At 42.1% G+C, this 18,336-nt stretch overlaps 1 protein-coding gene across 3 annotated transcripts in view; it reads left to right on the top strand.

Moving 5' to 3' along the window:
- Window positions 1-1,421: 1,421 nt before the first annotated feature.
- Unc79 (unc-79 homolog, NALCN channel complex subunit) overlaps window positions 1,422-18,336 on the top strand; it is a 233,189-nt gene continuing 216,274 nt past the window's right edge. Inside the window, exon 1 of one of the 3 annotated variants that reach the window (XM_028781705.1) lies at window positions 1,422-2,138. In XM_028781705.1, the coding sequence (XP_028637538.1) occupies window positions 2,117-2,138 (22 nt within the window). In that variant the 5' untranslated portion in view covers window positions 1,422-2,116. The remainder of the gene's footprint in view (window positions 2,139-18,336) is intronic. The other 2 variants (XM_028781702.1, XM_028781703.1) reach the window with 2 other exon arrangements.

An 18,336-nucleotide genomic window follows, 5' to 3' on the forward strand; every position in this document is an offset into this window, starting at 1 on the left:
GCACAAAAGGCAGTTCTGTAACTCAGATCTGGATTCACCCGGATGGACATGACCTCAGTAGCAGCCGGTTCTCAACGTGTAAATAGATGCCCAGTGACAAACTGCAACAGCACCAGGCAGGGGGTGGGGGAGGGGTAATTTCCAATGCATATTTCCTCCTCTGTTCTGTGTTTGTCCGAGTTCCTTTTTTTTCCCTTTCAAATTTCAATGACTATTTTCTTTATTAATGCCTCCAGCTTCCCAGAAATTTTGGAGTAAATCCTTGAGCTCTCCTCTAATCCCACAGAACGTTTGTCACCTTCTCAGAAATGTTCATTATACTCAGGTCTCGTTCAGAACCACTTCCATGTATTTTGATTTTATTTACTCAAGATGAACTGCTCACCGTCGTTCTTCACGGAGTCATTTATTTTTGCCTGAGATGGGGCTGTGGTCTAGGGAGTGAACAATGGTAGAGCATGATCGTCTGGACAGGTAGCTGGAGTTACCTACCAAGAATGCAGTCACAGGGGCATCCTCAAGAGCCCAATCACTCCCCCTTCCCCGTTTGCAGTTCGGCAGCTCGACATAGTTGTACCATGGACAGCTCCATAGACGCCCGTTTTCCAGGCCATTTGCAATACCTTGATAATTGTTCAAAGTATTTGTTTTTAATAGTCAAAGATCTGGATAATTAGTACATTTCTCAAAGAATCTACCATTATTTCCATAACGTATATATCATTCTTCTGAGATGGGAAGAACATTGATTTCTTCATATTAAAAATCACTCATCAACTTACAGTTCCTATTGCTTTTGCTAAATCAGTTTGGGATGCTTGTTGTCCCCCCTCGCACCGCCCCCATCCCCAAGTTTTCTAACTGAATGATTGGAATGAAGATTGGTTTTAATGGCTGGCAGTTAGTCTTACAGTCTCCGATTTTAAAAGAATTCTCGCCTCCGTTGTCTTATTCACTGCCCGCTGATTCTGGGTGGCAGGCCGGATTTTATTGTTCCCATTTTACAGATGGCTTAGGGGGAACAAGCAATGGAACTGGGTCTGGGACCTTGTTCTTCTAAACCCAGGTTTCCAATGCTTTTTTACTTTGAGGTGGACTCGCCAGGAGTCTTCCTATTAATATGCATGTTGTCCTTTTGATTGTTTCCCATTTCCACTGGTTTCTGATTCCCAGCAGAGAGAGGGGCTTCCTATGGCGCTCAGGCTGGACTGCTTGCAAGGAGCACACCTGGGTTCTCTCTGTCTCCAGTTTCTCCTCTTTCTTTTCTGTGGACCTTCCACCTTTACCATCTATGGAAATCTCCTCCTTTCCCTAGCTCCAACCCACACCCCCTCAAGTCTTCTCACAGCCCCCTGGCAGTGGGACCTCCCATCGCTGCTCAGCAGCAGGAGAGCCCATCCGCCAGGGGAGGCAGAGGGCACGGAGCGCAGCACGCCGGGAAGCCATGCAGAGGGTTACTTCTCCATTTCCTTCCTCGCAGTCCTCGGGAGCACCGTCGTCGCCCTCCGGCCCGGCTGTGTGCAGCCCGCCCCGGATCCGCCTCCCTGCCCTTCCTCCCGGAGGCTGAGACGCGCGTGGGACGCACCTGTGCTCCTCTCCGGTCACCGCGTCGAGGCGCCGGGGGCTGCTTCGCCCGCTGGATCTACGGGCCTGGAGAACGCCAATGGGGAGATCCAAATGGTCGGGGACTCCGGCACTTTAAGAGGCTTTTCTCTGGGAAACACCCGGCCCCTCCGTGCGCCTTATGAATGGAAATACTCCTCCCCCGGTCGAGCCCATTTTCCCATTTCACCAGGAGCCGCAGCTCGCTCTCTCCTTTCGGTCTCCCCGCCCACATCCACGCGGGCAGCTCCAGGAGGGGACGGACAGGAAGCCTTTGGCCGCCCATTAAATCCCACCCATTTCTCCGGGGGCGATTTCCTAACCTTCCGGGACCGAATTCTGCAATTTGATGTGCGTTTTGTCCGAATGGTAGCGACACGGGCCTAAGGGAGGGGGAAAGCGAGGGGGTGGGGGGTGGGGGGTATGCGCTCTTTTCCTCGCAACATCGCTGGCGGAGCGAGGGAGCTCACACGACACAGATTTTGGGGCAAAGCCTTTCCATCTGGACAGCACCATGTCCACCAAAGCGGAGCAGTGTAAGTAGCAGCCGGCCCGGCGTTCGGCCCGGCCTCCGGCTGGGAGCTATCGCAGCTGCGGCGTTTGCGGCTGCTGGGAGACCTTGGCATTGTGCTGGTGCGGGGGTGGGGGCTGAGGTTGGGGCGGGTGGCGGGTGGGGGGTGGAAGGAGGGGGGGGAGGGTGGACGGCGGAGGCAGCGCGGCGCTGTCCCCGGTGCTGAAAAAAAATAATGCAGTCTACTGGGGCTAGCAGTGGGGTTCTCCAGACCGAAGACCCCGCGAGATGAAATTAAAATGGGGTCATTCTCGGGGGGGAAAAAGAGGCCTCGTATCTTTCAGATAAACATTTCAGTATCTCTTGTTGGAGTGGGGGAAGGGGGGCAGCGGCAAATCAGGGGCGGGGAACTGTCAGTTGCAACCAAAGCCTGCCTGGCCTTCTGAGCATGCCCAGTTCCTGGTGCTGGAGCCATCGGGGAGTTTGAGTCTGCAGTTTCCACTTCGGGTGGAAGAGGCAAGAAGGGAGAGAGGGGGGAGGGAACAGAGAGCAGGCTGAATTCTGCATTCAGTATAAAGAAAATTAACTCGTGCATAGCAACACTGCTTCCCTGGAGCAACTAACCTCCACTGTGTGGGGGCTTACAAGACAGTGAAAGGGGTGCTGGGAAAATGATCTAATGATTTTTCCAAAGATCAAGCTTTCTTTGTAGGGCAGCTTACACAAACTCTAATAGCACAGGAGGAATTTGGTTGTACCAATAATGACTGACTCTGTGCTTGGCTGGTAACAACATGATAACTCCATGTGGACGGAGGACGTTTCCAGCTTGGTCCCCATAGTAACTCCTAATTCAATGTGCACTAGTAGGCCTTGGGTATGTACTTGGTAGGTTGGTTGATTTGATTGTTTACCTGAGTGTACTTGAGGGATTCAGAAACTTAAGCTTTTGATTGTAAATAAATGATCATTTTAATAAGCAATCAGTTGGCATTTCATACAAGAGTATCCAAAACTTATTTTTTTAAAAAAATGATTCTTTGTTTCTTCCAAAGCAGTACATACTTATTCTGGTAATGCTGTCACTACTTAAGCCTGTGTAATTCTTCTTTGGAATGGTACTAGCATGGATTTGGAATGTGTTAGATAAAATGCTGTATACCATTTATCCACCACATAAGACTGAATGGGCTGAAGACCACAGGATACCCAGACTGATGCTTCTTTAGAAATCGTGTGTGTCCACTTCCCACCAGAGCTTTCACCATGATTTTGAAATCCAGAACATCTGGGTTTAGATGTTAGTTCTGCCTCTGTTTGACCTTGGGCAAGATAACTGGCCCTTCCAAACTTCATTTCCTCATCTGTAGATCTAGGGCGAAGCTTCTGACAGTGTAGTTGTGATAATAAGTGAGAAAATACGCACGAAATATTTCATGATCCTGGCGTATAGCATATACCCAATAGATGATAGCTACAATGCTACCAAGCGTTTCCCATTTCAATTGTTTGTCTCTTCTAAACAGTGAAAAAAGTCCCCTGTGATTTTTTTTTTTTTGCCTGTTTCCCTCAAAGTTGAATTCTGTTTCTACAGAGACTTTCAAACATATCGGATGCACTTATTTTACAGTATGGATAACAGAACCAGGGCAGAGCTTCCTACCTGAGGACAACATTAGTGCCTCTGAAAACTTTATTGTACTCTGGTTGTCAGGAAGCCCCACCACCTGTCATTTGGTTCTGTAACATATTATATAAGTGTTTTCAGGTTAAAGCCGGTGGATATCACCGTCCTCTTACTGTGCTCTCTTCCTTGCGTTGTATTTTGATGTCTGCCTCATGTTTTGTTTTGCTTCTTTCCTGGGCAGTGGATTCTAGGATGGAAAAAAAAATCTAGATCAGGGCTTGACTGTGTAGTGCAATTTGCGGACTGATATATATATAACTATTTTATACTTGTTTGCAAAACAGACATTTTTTGTCTGTAGAGAACGAACTGGACATGTTTTAGTTTGGGCTAAAACATGTGGATTTGAGCTGTGCATGCCCTTCTGATGACCTGTGAGACCTGTGTCAATTAGCTTAATAGTTTTGTGCCTTAGAATCTCATCTGAAGGAAGGAATAAAAGTAATAGCTATCGTTGGAGGGCGAAGGGATAAATAATATAAATACGAGGCTTTGGGCCTTATAGATGTATTTTACATTTAGAATTAGGAATTTTTTTCTTTCCTTCCTTTACGCACTAACATGAACGGATGTAATGTGCACTCCAGAAAACAGCAACAGCAGGAAAAGCTACATAGTGGATGATGGTAAATACATCTACTAAAGCAACGTTGCAGATTACAGTTTAAACTTGGACTTGGTAGGAGTACAGCTATTCGAAGAAAAGAAAGGAGAAAGGACCAAAAAGAAGATTTTTTTTTTCTTGTACTGGGCGTGAAGATCACCAGAGGGAGGAGGAGAGACAGGAGAAGTCCTTTTCTCCTCTGCAGTCAGGAGCACACACAGTACAGGGTTCTTAAGAACCAAGTAGGGGAAGGATTAGATTTAATATAATGTAGCAAGATTATTTTGTTACTCTTTTTCTTGGAGCCTTTTGAGAAGTGAAGGTTCCACATACAGGAAGTAGATATAGTTTGGTTGAAGCAGCAAGAGGAAGTAGTTGCATTTCAAACCAAACAGATTACATTTACCTCTGAAGTGTAGAGTATCAGAGAGCTAGGACAAACAGTCTTTATTTTGTACGCAGTATCATTTTTTTTTTGTATGTGACAAACAACAGTAATGCAAGAGAGATTAGTTTTAGTGAAGATGTAGTTGGGGAGCCTGTATGAAGCAGCATCCAGTCTCTGGGCTGTCTGCAGAGCTTGCCTGATAACAGGAGGCGAAAACTCCCAGCATTTTCTCAGGCAACTGCAGAAGGGCCAAGTTATTTCTCCTCTTTGTGGCTCCCACCCCTCTTACAGAGTCCATTGCAGTGGAGATGTTTATACAGCACGCATAGATGTTGGGAATGGTTCAAATAAGAATTCATGATCTATCTGGGTTTCTCAAAAGGATTCTACCACCTCTCCCCCAACTTTTTCTTTCTGTTGGTAGTTAGCAATAACCAACCTGGAATCTGAGTGTGTGTGTGTGTGTGTGTATGTGTGTGTGTGTGTGTGTGTGGGTGCTTTTTAGCATGAATCTTTGCTTTTGACAATGGCAGAAGATAAGTCTTGGGGCTCTTACATCAGATCGTGGCTTTGGTTTGAATGTTGACTTGGCCTCTTTCGAGCTTTGTGACCTTGAACAAGTCAGTTTAACTTATCTGAGCTTCGGTTGAATCATTTATAATGTGATAGCTGTTGTGAAGATGGGAGACGATGACCTACGAGGAGATCTTAGCACAGAAGGCTGGCACACAGTGAGGCTGGCACACAGTGAGGCTGGCACACAGCGTGGAGTGGAGAGACGTGGCCCGCTTTTAGAGTCAAGAATAAAAACCATATGCTTGCTACCAAAGCAGGGTGGCATATAAACTTTTTTGAGTCTAGCTTTCTAGAAGGCAGCAAAATTTTTAAAGAGTGATAATATTTAAATAGAACACAGACTATTGGATGAAACTACACTCTTGTCTCTTTTGCCTGGGGACTCCTGGAGTTGGTATTTCTAGCAAAATGCTGGCTGGTTACCTACACAAAACCGTTTTAAGGCATGAACAGCCTTTCTGTCACCCCTCGTGTTGTGATGACAGTGTGACAGTTGGTAAACATGAATCCTGTATCTGAACACCCATCATGACGTCTGTCACATTTGGAAATCAACCACTAATAATTTAAACTCAAGATACCTAATTATATAATAGAAACGTGTGCATTATTTTTTAATGTGTTCATTAACTCAGTGAGTGCCTTTGTCTTAATAACTAAACACAATTTTGATTACATTAGAGGCATTTAGAAAAATTTAAGTTATGTTTGTGCTTGTGTGCACGCATGTGTACTTGCACACCATGGTATGCGTGTGGAGGTTAGAGGACAACTTTCAGGAGTCTTTCCTTCTACTGTGTGAGTTAGAGGATTGAACTCCTCTGTCAAGTTTGGTGGCACGTACTTTTATCTTTACCCATTGAGCCATCTTGCAGCCTACAGACAAATTCTTTTCAGACTGTATCTACTTATCAGTGTAAGGTTGAAGCTGTTCCTCCCTATGCAAGCTTAATTGTCCTGCTGCATAGATCAATAGACAGTTTCCCTTTTTTTTTCACATAATAAAGTCACCTAGATAGAAAAGCATTCTTCCTTTGAACACAGGACTGTGATCTGCAGTCTTGAAAAACAAATCTTTGCATAACAGAATAGCTTCTTGTAGGGGAAATGCTTGTTTTCTTCATATACTCAACAATTAGTGATTAGTGATTGTAAAACGAACAGTGGTTTTTAGTTTGTGTTTTACATGACTCCTCTGTGTTATTTGATACTAGTTAATACATTCCTTAAACTCTGTCATGTTTCTGACTATCGATACCCAGACTTTTCTTTCTTTCTTTTTTTTTTTTAGGGCTATGTTTTGTTTTTAAAATATTTACCCAAATTTCCATATTTAGTCCAGCCTCCTTCTCCCCGCCTCCCCAATAACATCAGCTCTCTCTCTTACGGTTATTGCTCCCCAATATAGCCTTCTAGTCCAAGCATGTCTCTTGAACTAGATGCCCTTACATCTCTTCAGGCGTCTAGCACGCAGATAAACAAACTCACTGTATTGACTCAAAGTGGTGCATTTTAAAAATGTTCACCTCGGTGAGTGGCGCTGTGTGTTTCAGTCAGACAATTATGAATCTTCCAAGGTTTCCACTCTTCATGGTAACTCTCCAGAAAACCACTAAGTTCTTTCTCTTTGACTCACCTGGCATCATAGCTGTTTTATAGTTTCACTGTGTTTGCAGTGGGCTGAGTATTTAATTCTGTCAGCACATCGTGCTCTTTGTCCGAAATGTTCTTTCCCTCTGTGGTCCTTGGTGGAGCATGGCTGACGCTGACTTAATGCTGAGCATTTAGCTCAGATGCTCTGCCCTCCTGTCTGTCTCCTCTGTGTGTACTTAAATGCCACACTGGATTCCAGCAATTAGCTTGATCATTAGTTCCCTTAATTTACTTGGTGTGTGTATCATATTGTGTGCTTATCATAGATCCTGGATGCGTCACGTTGCTGGTGCACATTTTACACACAAACACACACACACACACACACACACACACACACACACACACACAATGTTTCTCGAAGAAATAAAAATGATTGAGAGTGGATGAAAAAAATGTTTTTTTTTTTTCGTATGGAAGGATTACATAATCAAGTTCTTGAATATGGTTTTATGCGTTACTTTGTATTTTTGTGAAATTTGGCTCTCTCTCCAATATGAATATTGCATAAAATATGTTTTTTAAATGGATTTATAATTGTCAAAAATACTTGAGAATATGGTTCCTTAATCAAATGTTGTAGTGTTTATATAACAAGTTACATTTTTATTGAATATTGAGTACGATTTTGATTCTTTCTAATTAGCTAAAATTTCCTTTTATTATGTTTAGCACAATAATTACAATTCCTAATTGGTAGGCTGTCTTAGTCCACAGCCAATTGGTTTTTGTAAGATGAAGCAGCAGTACATGAGAAGTCAGAGATCCCTTGAGGTGTAGTTTTCTACGGATCCTGTTCGAGTTCTATGTACCAATCATCCAGCTGTGTGTAGGACTGACATTGAATTCTTTTGTGCTGTCATGGTGTGTTAGAACAGTGGTTCTCAACCTTCCTAACTCTGCAAACCTTCAGTACAGATCCTCATGTTGTGGTAACCCCCAACCATATAAGCACTTTTATTTCTTCTTTATAACTGCAATTTTGCTGCTGTTATGAACCGCAATGTAAATATTTTTGGAGATAGAAGTTTGCTGAAGAGTTTGAGACCCACAGGTTGAGAACCACCTCGTTATACGTTCATCTCTTATACTCTGAAGAGAGATGGCAGCTCCACGGAAGTGAGCGATGCGGGCTTAGATGTGAAGTCTACTGCTTCAGAAAGTGTAGAGAAGTAGCCAACATGGACTCACTAATAGTCTGGCTTTCAGTGGTGGAGAAAGCTCAACCACTTTCAGTAGCTTCTTTCATCTGAAGCGTTCTATTTCTGTCTTGGTTGTCTGTCCCTTCCAACCCTTTCAACAGCACATAAATCACCACGAGTCTCATGTTATATTTGATGTTGGATTAGACGTAGGGAAGTGTCCAGCATCTCAAGGTATCTTTTGTTTTCATCAATCTCAGAGACTGACTGACACATAGATAAAATTGGAAGGATGTATGCACACAGAAGCATTTATGTACATGTAGTGTTATTTTAATTGTAAGAACAAATGGGCTTGCCTTAGAAGTTAACCAATTTGCCTTAAAGAATATATGTGTGTGTGTATATATATATGTATACATATACATATACATATACATATACATATACATATACATATACATATACATATACATACATACATACATATACATATACATATACATATATATATATATATAATAAATAAACTTGGGGCTGGGGAGATGGCTCAGTCATAATCCACATCAAAAATCTGGGTGTACACAGATACACACACACACACACACACACACACACACACACCAAATAAAATAAGGTAAGGTAAGGTAAGGTAAGGTAAGGTAAGGTAAGATAAAAAACTGAGTGTAGTGGCTTACAACTTTAATTCCAGCACTGGAGAGGTGAGATAGATATATCCCCAGGCTTGCAGGTCTGCCAGCCTGGCCTTCTTGGTGAGCTTCAGGTCACAGAGAGACATCGTGGATGAACCTCTGGAGATGAATGGTCTGTGAAGATGTCCTTTGGCCTCCACATGTTCTCCTACACATGAGTATGCAGTGCTTTATCACAGCAATACAAAGCAAACTAGAGTACGGCTCTTCTACCCATCAAATATATTGTCATACAGCAGCCTGGATGACCCATCAAAAATACAGAGACCACCCTGCCAGGGTCCTCAGCTTTAAAACCCATGGGTAACTGAACATCGTCACTGTCCCATGTCAGAGCTCCATAAAACAATCACTTTCTAAACAGTCAAATACTGAAACATATGTAGGATAATTGCTGTTCGGCGGTAGCATAACAAAATTCCCAGAAACTTGCCTTTTCTTACCACCACTGGAAAAGTACGTTCCAGGTCTTCCACACTTCCTCCTTCAAAGGTGGAGTTATAAAAGGACTCATGACCTATTCTCACCTAGTTAGTGCAGAGCACAGGAATCTTTCTCTCCAAATATGAATATTCTTTTAGCTTGGCTCCTCATAAAGACAAGCTACTGGCTGGCTACTTCTGCCAGCTGTGCTCCATAGGAAGAACTGTGAAGCTGTTTGCCTTCATTCTCTACCTGTGCAGCTGAAGGAAAAAAGAATAAAGGAAGGAAGGGAAAGAGAGGGAGAGAGGGATGGAGAGAGGGAGGGGAAGAAGGAGGGGAAGAGCGGGTGTGTATGTGTGGCCATGTCTCCGTCTTCTGTGGGTTCTGTAGAAATGACCAGAACCTGGGTGACTTAAAACAGCAATATCAAATACAGCTCAGACAGTTGGTGTTTTTGTCTACTTTTTACGTGAAGTGGGTCTTATGATGCAGCATCCAATAGCCTAGAACATGCCATTCTGCCCTTGCATCTCAGATACCGGGGTGATAGGTGTGTACCAACACAAGTGATTTCTTGTCTTGTTTTTAACTTCCATAAGGACACACTGGTATTTCTCTGTTGAGTGAGATATTCTTTTAGATCCTGGTAATATCCGGTAACAAAATATCCATCTATCATTTTTTTTACTCTATTAGGTTAAAGTATTTATTTTATTTTTACTTTATGTGTATGTGTAAGTACCTGCATGGATGTATAGCTACCACTTACGTGCTTGGTGCCTAAGGAGGCCAGACGTGTCAGATTCCCTGGAACTGAAGATACAGGTAGTTGTGAGCCACTGTGTAGGTCCTAGGAAATGAATCCTTGTCCTCTGCAAGAATAGCAAGTGTTCTTAATCCCTTAGTCATCTATCCAGTCTGTCTATCTATCTGTCTGTCTGTCTACCTACCTACCTACCTATCTATCTATCTATCTATCTATCTATCTATCTATCCATCCATCTATAAGCATGAGTGAGTATTGAGTTAACTTCATTTTCTGTATCCATTGCAAACATATGACGTCTTTTAACTTTATTATATCTGGGAAACTTTGAGAAATTTTGTATTAATAGTAATTGGTTGGTTGGCGGGGTTTGGAGGAGGTAGAGTGGGGGGGGTGAGCTCTAGTCAGGATTTGGGAACAATCTTCTGTTTAGTATTGCAAATGAGTTTGGGGCACTTTGTCTTGTTCACAATAGTGCTGAGACTATTCATTCTTAAAGACTTGCTGCTTTTCTTTCTACTGGGGTGAAATGTGGTATGTTTTATTTTTGTTTGTATGGAGTCATGCCAAAGTCCCTATGAACTCAAGGATATCTGCTTCTCTTAATCATTTTTAGTGTTATGTGTTTCTGCTTCCTCCCTGGGCCTCCTACCCATTAATTTCAGTCTTTCTTATTCCTCATTTTTTTTCATTTAAAAATTTATTTATTTATTTTTTGTGAGTTTTGAGTTTCTATTAATTTAATTTTTTATCATCATACTCACTTCATTTTTTTTTATGTTTCCTTTGGTTGTAGCTTACAGATTTCTGGTCACAGACTAGAGACATTATCATTATTTTCAAGAAATTCTGCAATAAAATCTCATGCTTTGCCAAGAGCCATTTATGGTGTAAATTCCAACATGGCCGGGCATTTTGTTTCTCAGTTTCGTTATTGATTTCTATTTTCATTGCACTATATTCCAAGGGTGATGAGCTGCTGTTGCGCATTGAAACCGTCAAGTTTTCTCGGTTTTGCCCATGTTCCATGCGCACTTGAAAGACTGCTCTAATGTCTATGATTGATCAGACGATCACACTTGACAGATATCTACATGATTGATTTTGATTAGCTCTTCTGCATCCTATTGCTTATTAGTGCACTTGACTGGATTGGGAGAGGTATGCGGAGGTCTTCTTGATGAGTGTGCTTCGGTCTGTTCCTGCATCGTTAAGGTTAATACTCATGGAAGTTACTTTCATTCTATTGGGTACAAAGATACTCCTGATCGAAACCTTCACTGTACTCTGAATGTAGCCTTCAGCATCATGACACACACATGCACATCTAGGACTATTTGGTGACCTTGTCAGGCATCAAGATTATGGCTCCTGTTTGCTTCTTTGATTGTTTGTTTGATTACTTGATGTATTGTCTTGCTTTGAACTCCTTTGAGTTTTAGGTATGTCTTTTCTATTCTGTATAGATTTGGATTTTTCTTTATTAGCTAACCTGAAAATCTCATTCTTTTAGTAGGTGAGTTAAGCCCATTTCCGTTTGCTGATATGATTAATATGTTTGGCTTAGTTCTATCATTCTCTTACTTATTTCTTTACACTTTTTATATCAAAGGCTTCTTCATATGAAGTGGATTTTTGATCTTCTTATTTGTTCTATTCATTAAATTTGTATTAATTTCTTTATGTAAGGGTTATTAGCTCATATGTTTGGGAGCTAATTATTTCTCTACATTGAACAATATTGGAATTATTTGTAGCCTCCCCTCACCCAGTATCTGATATAAAATAATATCTCTTTATTTATAATTAATGCCTATTAGTGAGTCATATCTACATGCACTATTTATTCCCCAGGCTTTTCAGCTTTTTAATAATTGTACTGTTGTTTCTGTGTTCTCTCCCTATAGCCTTTTCTCAGGTTCACTAACAGTGCTCACCGCTTACTCCTTCTAACAGATTCTACTGGAAGGGCTCAGAGGCTCAATATGCCCTGAGTTTTGGCAGGTTTATGAGGGTTTGTTTATAGCCTTGTACTTGAAGACTAGGTTGGGTAGATATAAAACCCTTGACTTATACTTCCCATATTCAAGGTCCTTGAATTTGTTGATTTTTTTTCCCTTTGGGGTTTAAGAATTGGTAAATACTCTAGTGCCAGTATCATTTCCCTTTTCTTGCTTGCTGTTTTTGTCTGTTTGCTCAAATGGCCTTTTTTTTTTTCCTTTGAAGTAGCTTTAACATGACATGACATGATTCATTGTTGGCTGTGCTGAAGACATCGCTGTGTGGCCTTTCGATATTCAATTTCAAGATATTTTAGGAAAATGTTTTGAAACTATGTTTTGATATTTGTTTTGTCCTATTTTTTGCTTTTTCCTCTTGATTCAAATCTTATGTATGTATTTCTTTAAAAAGTTGTTTATTTATATGTCTGAGTACTTTTCCTGCACATTCATCTGTGCACCATGTGCATGCCAAGTACCCATGGAGACCAGAAGAGGGCACTGGATACCTGGAAGTAGAGTTACAGATTGTTTGTAGGTGCTAGGAATCAAACATGGCTCCCCTGGAAGAGCAGCCAGAACTCTCACTCATGGAGCTATCTCTCCGGGCACTGCATCTTTTTTTTTTTTTTAAATTATTTTCTAATAGATCATTTTCTATTGGTTTAAAAATCTATATGTTTTTATCTTTTAAAATATTTATTTGTTTTGTATGTGTTTATGTGAGTCTATAGGCATCTGTGTTTATGTGTATGCAGAGATGTCAGAAGAGGCCTCCAGTCCTCTATCCTTCTTCACTTGTTCCTCTGAGGCAGGGTGTAGAGGAATCCAGGAATGACTGCTCTGGCAAGGGATCCCATCCAAAGATAAGATCTAGCTGGAATGCAAACATGCCATACATCTTTAATCCCTCTGAGTAGAATACAGACTTGCCATTAGCACACACATTTGTTCTCTCTGACTAAAATGTAGACATGCCTTTGGTATACAGTTTTAATCCCCCCAAAATGCCATCTAATTGAGGGGCAGACAAAGCAATGAATCAGAGAAAGATTTGACAGAATCTCTGTAGGATCTACCCAACTTTCACAAGGACAGGAAAGAGAGGCTGCCTAAGAGCAGTGAAGGAGAGAGTCAACTGAGTACAGCTGAGTTGAGTGAGTTGAGTTGAGTTTGGTTGAGTGCAGTCGTGCTCAGTTCAGTTTGGGGCAGTTCAGTTCATGGAGTTCAGAGGTAGTCTTTCCATGCAGAGTAATTTAGTCAGAAGCCAAGAGAAGCCAATTTGAACCAGTCATCTTGGAGAGGAGTTTGGGTCAGAAGAGTTGAGTTCAGAACCAGCTGGCCAAAGTCCAGAAAGAGCTGGAAAGGGCGAATGTATTCAGTTGTAAGTCTCAGAGGCTGAAACTTTCTAGGCCTAGGTTAGCAGAAGGAGGCTGGACTCTGAAGCCTTCTGGGTTCAAGGTTGTCAAGATTAGGTTGTACAGAGGTTAGAGGCATCCAGGTGTGGGCCCAGGGAGAGTTTGACCAGAAATAGAAATGCTCTGGGCTCAGCCCAAGCCACGAATTCATAAAGCTTGGGTATGGTTCTCATCTCATCCCTTCATCTGTGAAAATAAAAGCGACATTTACATTTACAGCAGGGTCTCTCCCTGAACCTTGGGCTTGCAATTTCTCAGCTAGGCTAGAAGCCAGAAAGCCTCATTGAGCTTCCTGTTGCTGGCCCCCTCAGAAGGGGTTAGAAGTTCCTTCAGGGACATCTGGCTTGTGCAAGTCCTGGGATCTGAGCTCTACTCTATCCTGTAAGCATTTATTGATGAGCTATTTCTCCAGGCTTGTATTTAAAAAAAAAAAAGACTCACACATATGCCTTTATTAGTCACTTTTGAACTAGCCTGTTTGTGGTGATTCTCCACATACACTCATGAATGTATTTACTTAGCCCCTAACTTGAAATGTTAAATACAGATAAAAAATGGACGCCATTTAGTTGAATACTGTCATCTCGTGATTACCATCTTATTATACGTGTAAGCATTAGTTTATAATCATAAGCATTTGACCATACCATTATGCTTTGGTCTGTTTGCCAATTTGGGAAATGGTCTCATATAGTAAAATCAATATGTCTTCAAAATGTAGCTGAATGGATTTTCCTCCATCTATGCATGCGTGTGTGCACGATTACAAGTCAGAGTGACAGGGCCCACACCCTAGAGGAGTGCTTGTGCTTTTGTCCATGATCTGCTCCTTCTACCCCAGCTCCAGAAGGACACTTGCTTGTGTCTGTCATGGGACTATTGTCTATTGCAGAATTTCATAGAAATGGAGTCATTCATCCCTTAGCTGTCCATATTTATCTTTTGTTTTTTTTTCTGTTTTCTTGCTCCACTGAGACAATCAGTTAATTTATAAGGAGGAAAAGGTTTTAAAGGTCATTGCCTGATTGTTTTAGGGCCATGGTGAGCTGGCACACCATAGCAAGAATACGTAGCTGAGAAAGCTGCTTAGCTCATGGCAGTCAAGGATCAAAGAGAGGAGATTCTGGGTTCCCAGTAGTTCCTACTGGGGTACACACCAATGGCCTACTATCTTTCCATTAGACTCCACCCCTTGAAGGTTGTGCCACCTCCTGAAAGTCTCCCAGGCTAGTTACCTTTGGGGAACTCCTATCCAAACTATAGCAGGTCTTAATTAGCACAATGTTTTGGAAGGTCACTTGTGTCATTCACTTTTATGGTTCTGTAGTGTGCTGTGGCATGTGTGTGTTGCCCTTCGTTTACACACTCACCATTCGGTAGATGTCTAGATAGTTTCCAGCTCTTGCTGTGTATGTGTTTCATGTGGGATTTATTTTTCATTTCTCTGTTCTTTTGAGTCCACATCTCACTATGGATTCCATATTGGTCTGATGGTCACTATGTAGTCTAGATTGACCTTGAATTTACAGTAATTCTCCTGCCTCAGCTTTTCAAGTGCTGGGATTGTAGACATGGCCCAAATGCCTGGCTTTGGACATGTGTTTCACTTGATGTGTGTGTGTGTGTGTGTTGCACGTACATGACTATACAGATATCCATGTGTGCTCATGTAGAGGCCAGAGCAGGATGTCAGGGTGAAACCTGTTGTTCTGTCTTATTTTCTTCAGGCAGGGCCTCTCACTGCACTGGAAGCTAGGCTGACAGGCCAGTGAGCTCTTAGGATTCTTCTGTTTCTCAATGCTGAGGTTGCAGGCACATGCAGATGTGCCTGGCTTTTTATGTAGGTGCTAGAGATTCGGACTCAGGTCCCAATGCTTACATTGAGTCATGCTCCTTACCTCTGTTTACATTCTTTGGGTTCAATACCTGGAATAGAATTGCTTGGTATTATGACGAATGAATATTTGATGTTAAAAGTTACCGCCTTACCATTTCGTAGAATGGTTGTAATGTTTTTGTACTCCCACCAGAAATGGAGGAGAGGGTTCCAGCATCCTTTATCCTTGTCTGTAGTTAATAGTCTCCATCATGTTAATCTTAATCTTTCCAGTCAGGGTATAATGGAATCTTCTGTGGCTTTAGCTAGCATTTCTCAGAGGACTAGCAACATGGAGTTCATTTTCTTCTGCTTGTTGGCCATTTGGTATCTTCTTCTGGACAATGCCTGTTCTAATCTTTTGGCCATTTTATTTGAAATTTTTGGTTTTATTGAGTCGTAAGAGTTCTGTGTAAGCTCCAGGCACAAGTCCGTTTTCCTGAAAAGATTTGCCTCCCGGGTGTAGCTACTTTTGTGTTTTATTAACTATGACTTTTAAAAAAATGAGTGTGTGTGTTCACATGTGTGTGCACGTTATGTGGACGTCAGAGGACAACCTTGGCTGTTAGCCTAAGGAAGACCATCCCCCTCTTTTGAGACAGGGTCAGCTGTTGGCTCAGAGGCTCAGCAGTTAGACTAGACTGTCTAGCTTGTAGCTTCAGGGACCCACTTGTCTCTGCTTCCCCAGCACTGGAGTCACAAGTGTGTGCCACCGTACCTGGCATTGAACTCAGGTCCCCATGCTGTGAGCAAGCGTCCTGCCAAATGAGACATCTCCTTTATCCCCAACAGTGACTTTAAAGATGAGAGCTTTTAAATTTCCTAGTTCCTTATGTAAATTTTGCTTTCAATATCCTATTTGAGATTTTTTTTTTTCTGACCGTTGTTACAACTATTTTCTCCAATGTTGTGTGGATGTTAAATCAATTTACCTCTAACTTTTAGGTCTGTGAATGCTTTAGAGTTAATTTCCATGTGTGGTGTGAGGTGAGGTTTGGGGTTTATTGTTTCTCCATACAATATCCATTCATTCAGGCTCCATTTGCTATGAAAACCATCTTGTCTTTATTGAAGTCTCCGGAGACCTTTGCAGAGAGTCAGTGAACCGTGGATGTGTAGCTTTATCTCAGTGCTCTGTTCTGTTTATCCATCTGAGCCACTCTCTTTATTCTAAGGCACACTGTCTTTGTGAGTTGGTGTCTTACAGTCTTTTCCAAACTTGTTTCAGCTTCTTTGCTTTTCATATAGGTTTTAAAATCTTGGAGAACCCAACACACACACACACACACACACACACACACACACACACACACAAACACACACACACGCAGAAAAACACACTTGGGGAAATATTTTGAATTGCCCTTTGCAATATCATATCTCTAATTAAATGTTTTTCTAAGTGCTTTGGTGAGTTGTTTTCTCAATTTTGTTTCTGGGGGCATGGGCTTGTAGCTCAGTGGTAGAGTGCACACAGAGCACTTGCAAGTCTCTGGGTTCCGTCTTCACATCTAACAGAACAAAGCAAGCCTGACATGGGGGTTTATTCTTGTATTATTCCAATGCCAGGGAACTAATGTAGGAGGCTTGGGAGTTCCTGGTCTAGCCTGGGCTACATTTTGAGTTCCAGGCCATCCTGAGATATAGTATGAACCCCTGTCTTAAACAAAAAAGGAAGACAAACCAACCAACAAACCCTGGACAATAGTGGCACATGCCTTCAATCCTAGCACTCAGGGGGTAGAGACAGGCAAATCTTTAAGCTTGAGGGAAGCCTGGTCTACAGAGGGAATTCCATGAAATACTAAACCAAACTAAAGCAAACACTCACCTCTGTCAGAAGAAAAAAAACAAACAAACAAAATCCAGAGCAAACAACAGCAACAAATCCTGCCAAGGGGCTGGGGAGTCTGGGTGTTACTTGCTACACAAGTGTGAGTTTGGATTTCTAACACTCGTGTAAAAGGCTGGTCCTCATGGCACACACGTGTAACCCCAGGACAGTTGCAGCAGAGATGGGAAGATTCTTAGGATCTACCTATTAGCCATCCAGTTAGACCAATTAGTAAAGTCCAGGTCTAGTGAGAAACTACCTCAAAGCAAATAAGGTGGAGAAAGCCTGGAGAGGAAATCCAGTGCCAACCTCTGGCCTCTACATCCACGCACAGGAATGTGTATGTGTGCACAGGTGTGCACCCATAGACAAACACACATGAACACATGAACACATGAACACACACACACACACAAACACACACACACACACCCCAAAAGCTAAAGCAAAGTACAAGCCAACAACAATAAAAAAATGACAGCTTTAGAAGTTGGTTTTCTAAGTGCAGTTGCTGTATGAGCATGCGCCATTGAGTTCTGGGTGGTTTTGTGTTTTTGCTGGCACCCTGGCCATGTTTACTTGTTAGGCTTAGCAGCTTGGTTTGGAGGTTATTTGAGGTTTTCAAAACACATGATCATGCATCTTTCCTCCGTTACCTTTTATTTCTTTTAATTGCCTAATTGCACCGGCTCAGACCTTGGGAACAAGGTTAAATAAAAACAGTGTGGGTGGGTGTTCTTAATTCTCTGTTTTTGCTGCCACTGACCGCTCTGAGCCTCTCTCAGGATTAGACTAGCCTTGGATTACTGAAATAAACCCTGTTTGGTTAGAATCTATGTCCTTTTAAAACGTTGTTGAATTCAGTTTGCTAATAATTTGTTAAGGATTTTCCTACCTAAAAAAAATACTGGTACATAATATCTCTCTCTCTCTCTCTCTCTCTCTCTCTCTCTCTCTCTCTCTCTCTCTCCCTCCCTCCCTCCCTCCCTCCCTCTCTCTTTATGGGTTAAAATTGTTCTCATTTAATGGGTAGAGCTGTCTCTCTCTTCATCCCCTCCCAACCCTCTCTCATTCTCTCCTCCCTCCCTCTCTCTCTCTCTTTATGGGTTAAAATTGTTCTCATTTAATGGATAGAGCTATCTC

Source organism: Grammomys surdaster, unplaced genomic scaffold (genome assembly GCF_004785775.1).
Source record: "Grammomys surdaster isolate TR1022 unplaced genomic scaffold, NIH_TR_1.0 516, whole genome shotgun sequence".
In the NCBI taxonomy this organism is placed as follows: domain Eukaryota; kingdom Metazoa; phylum Chordata; class Mammalia; order Rodentia; family Muridae; genus Grammomys; species Grammomys surdaster.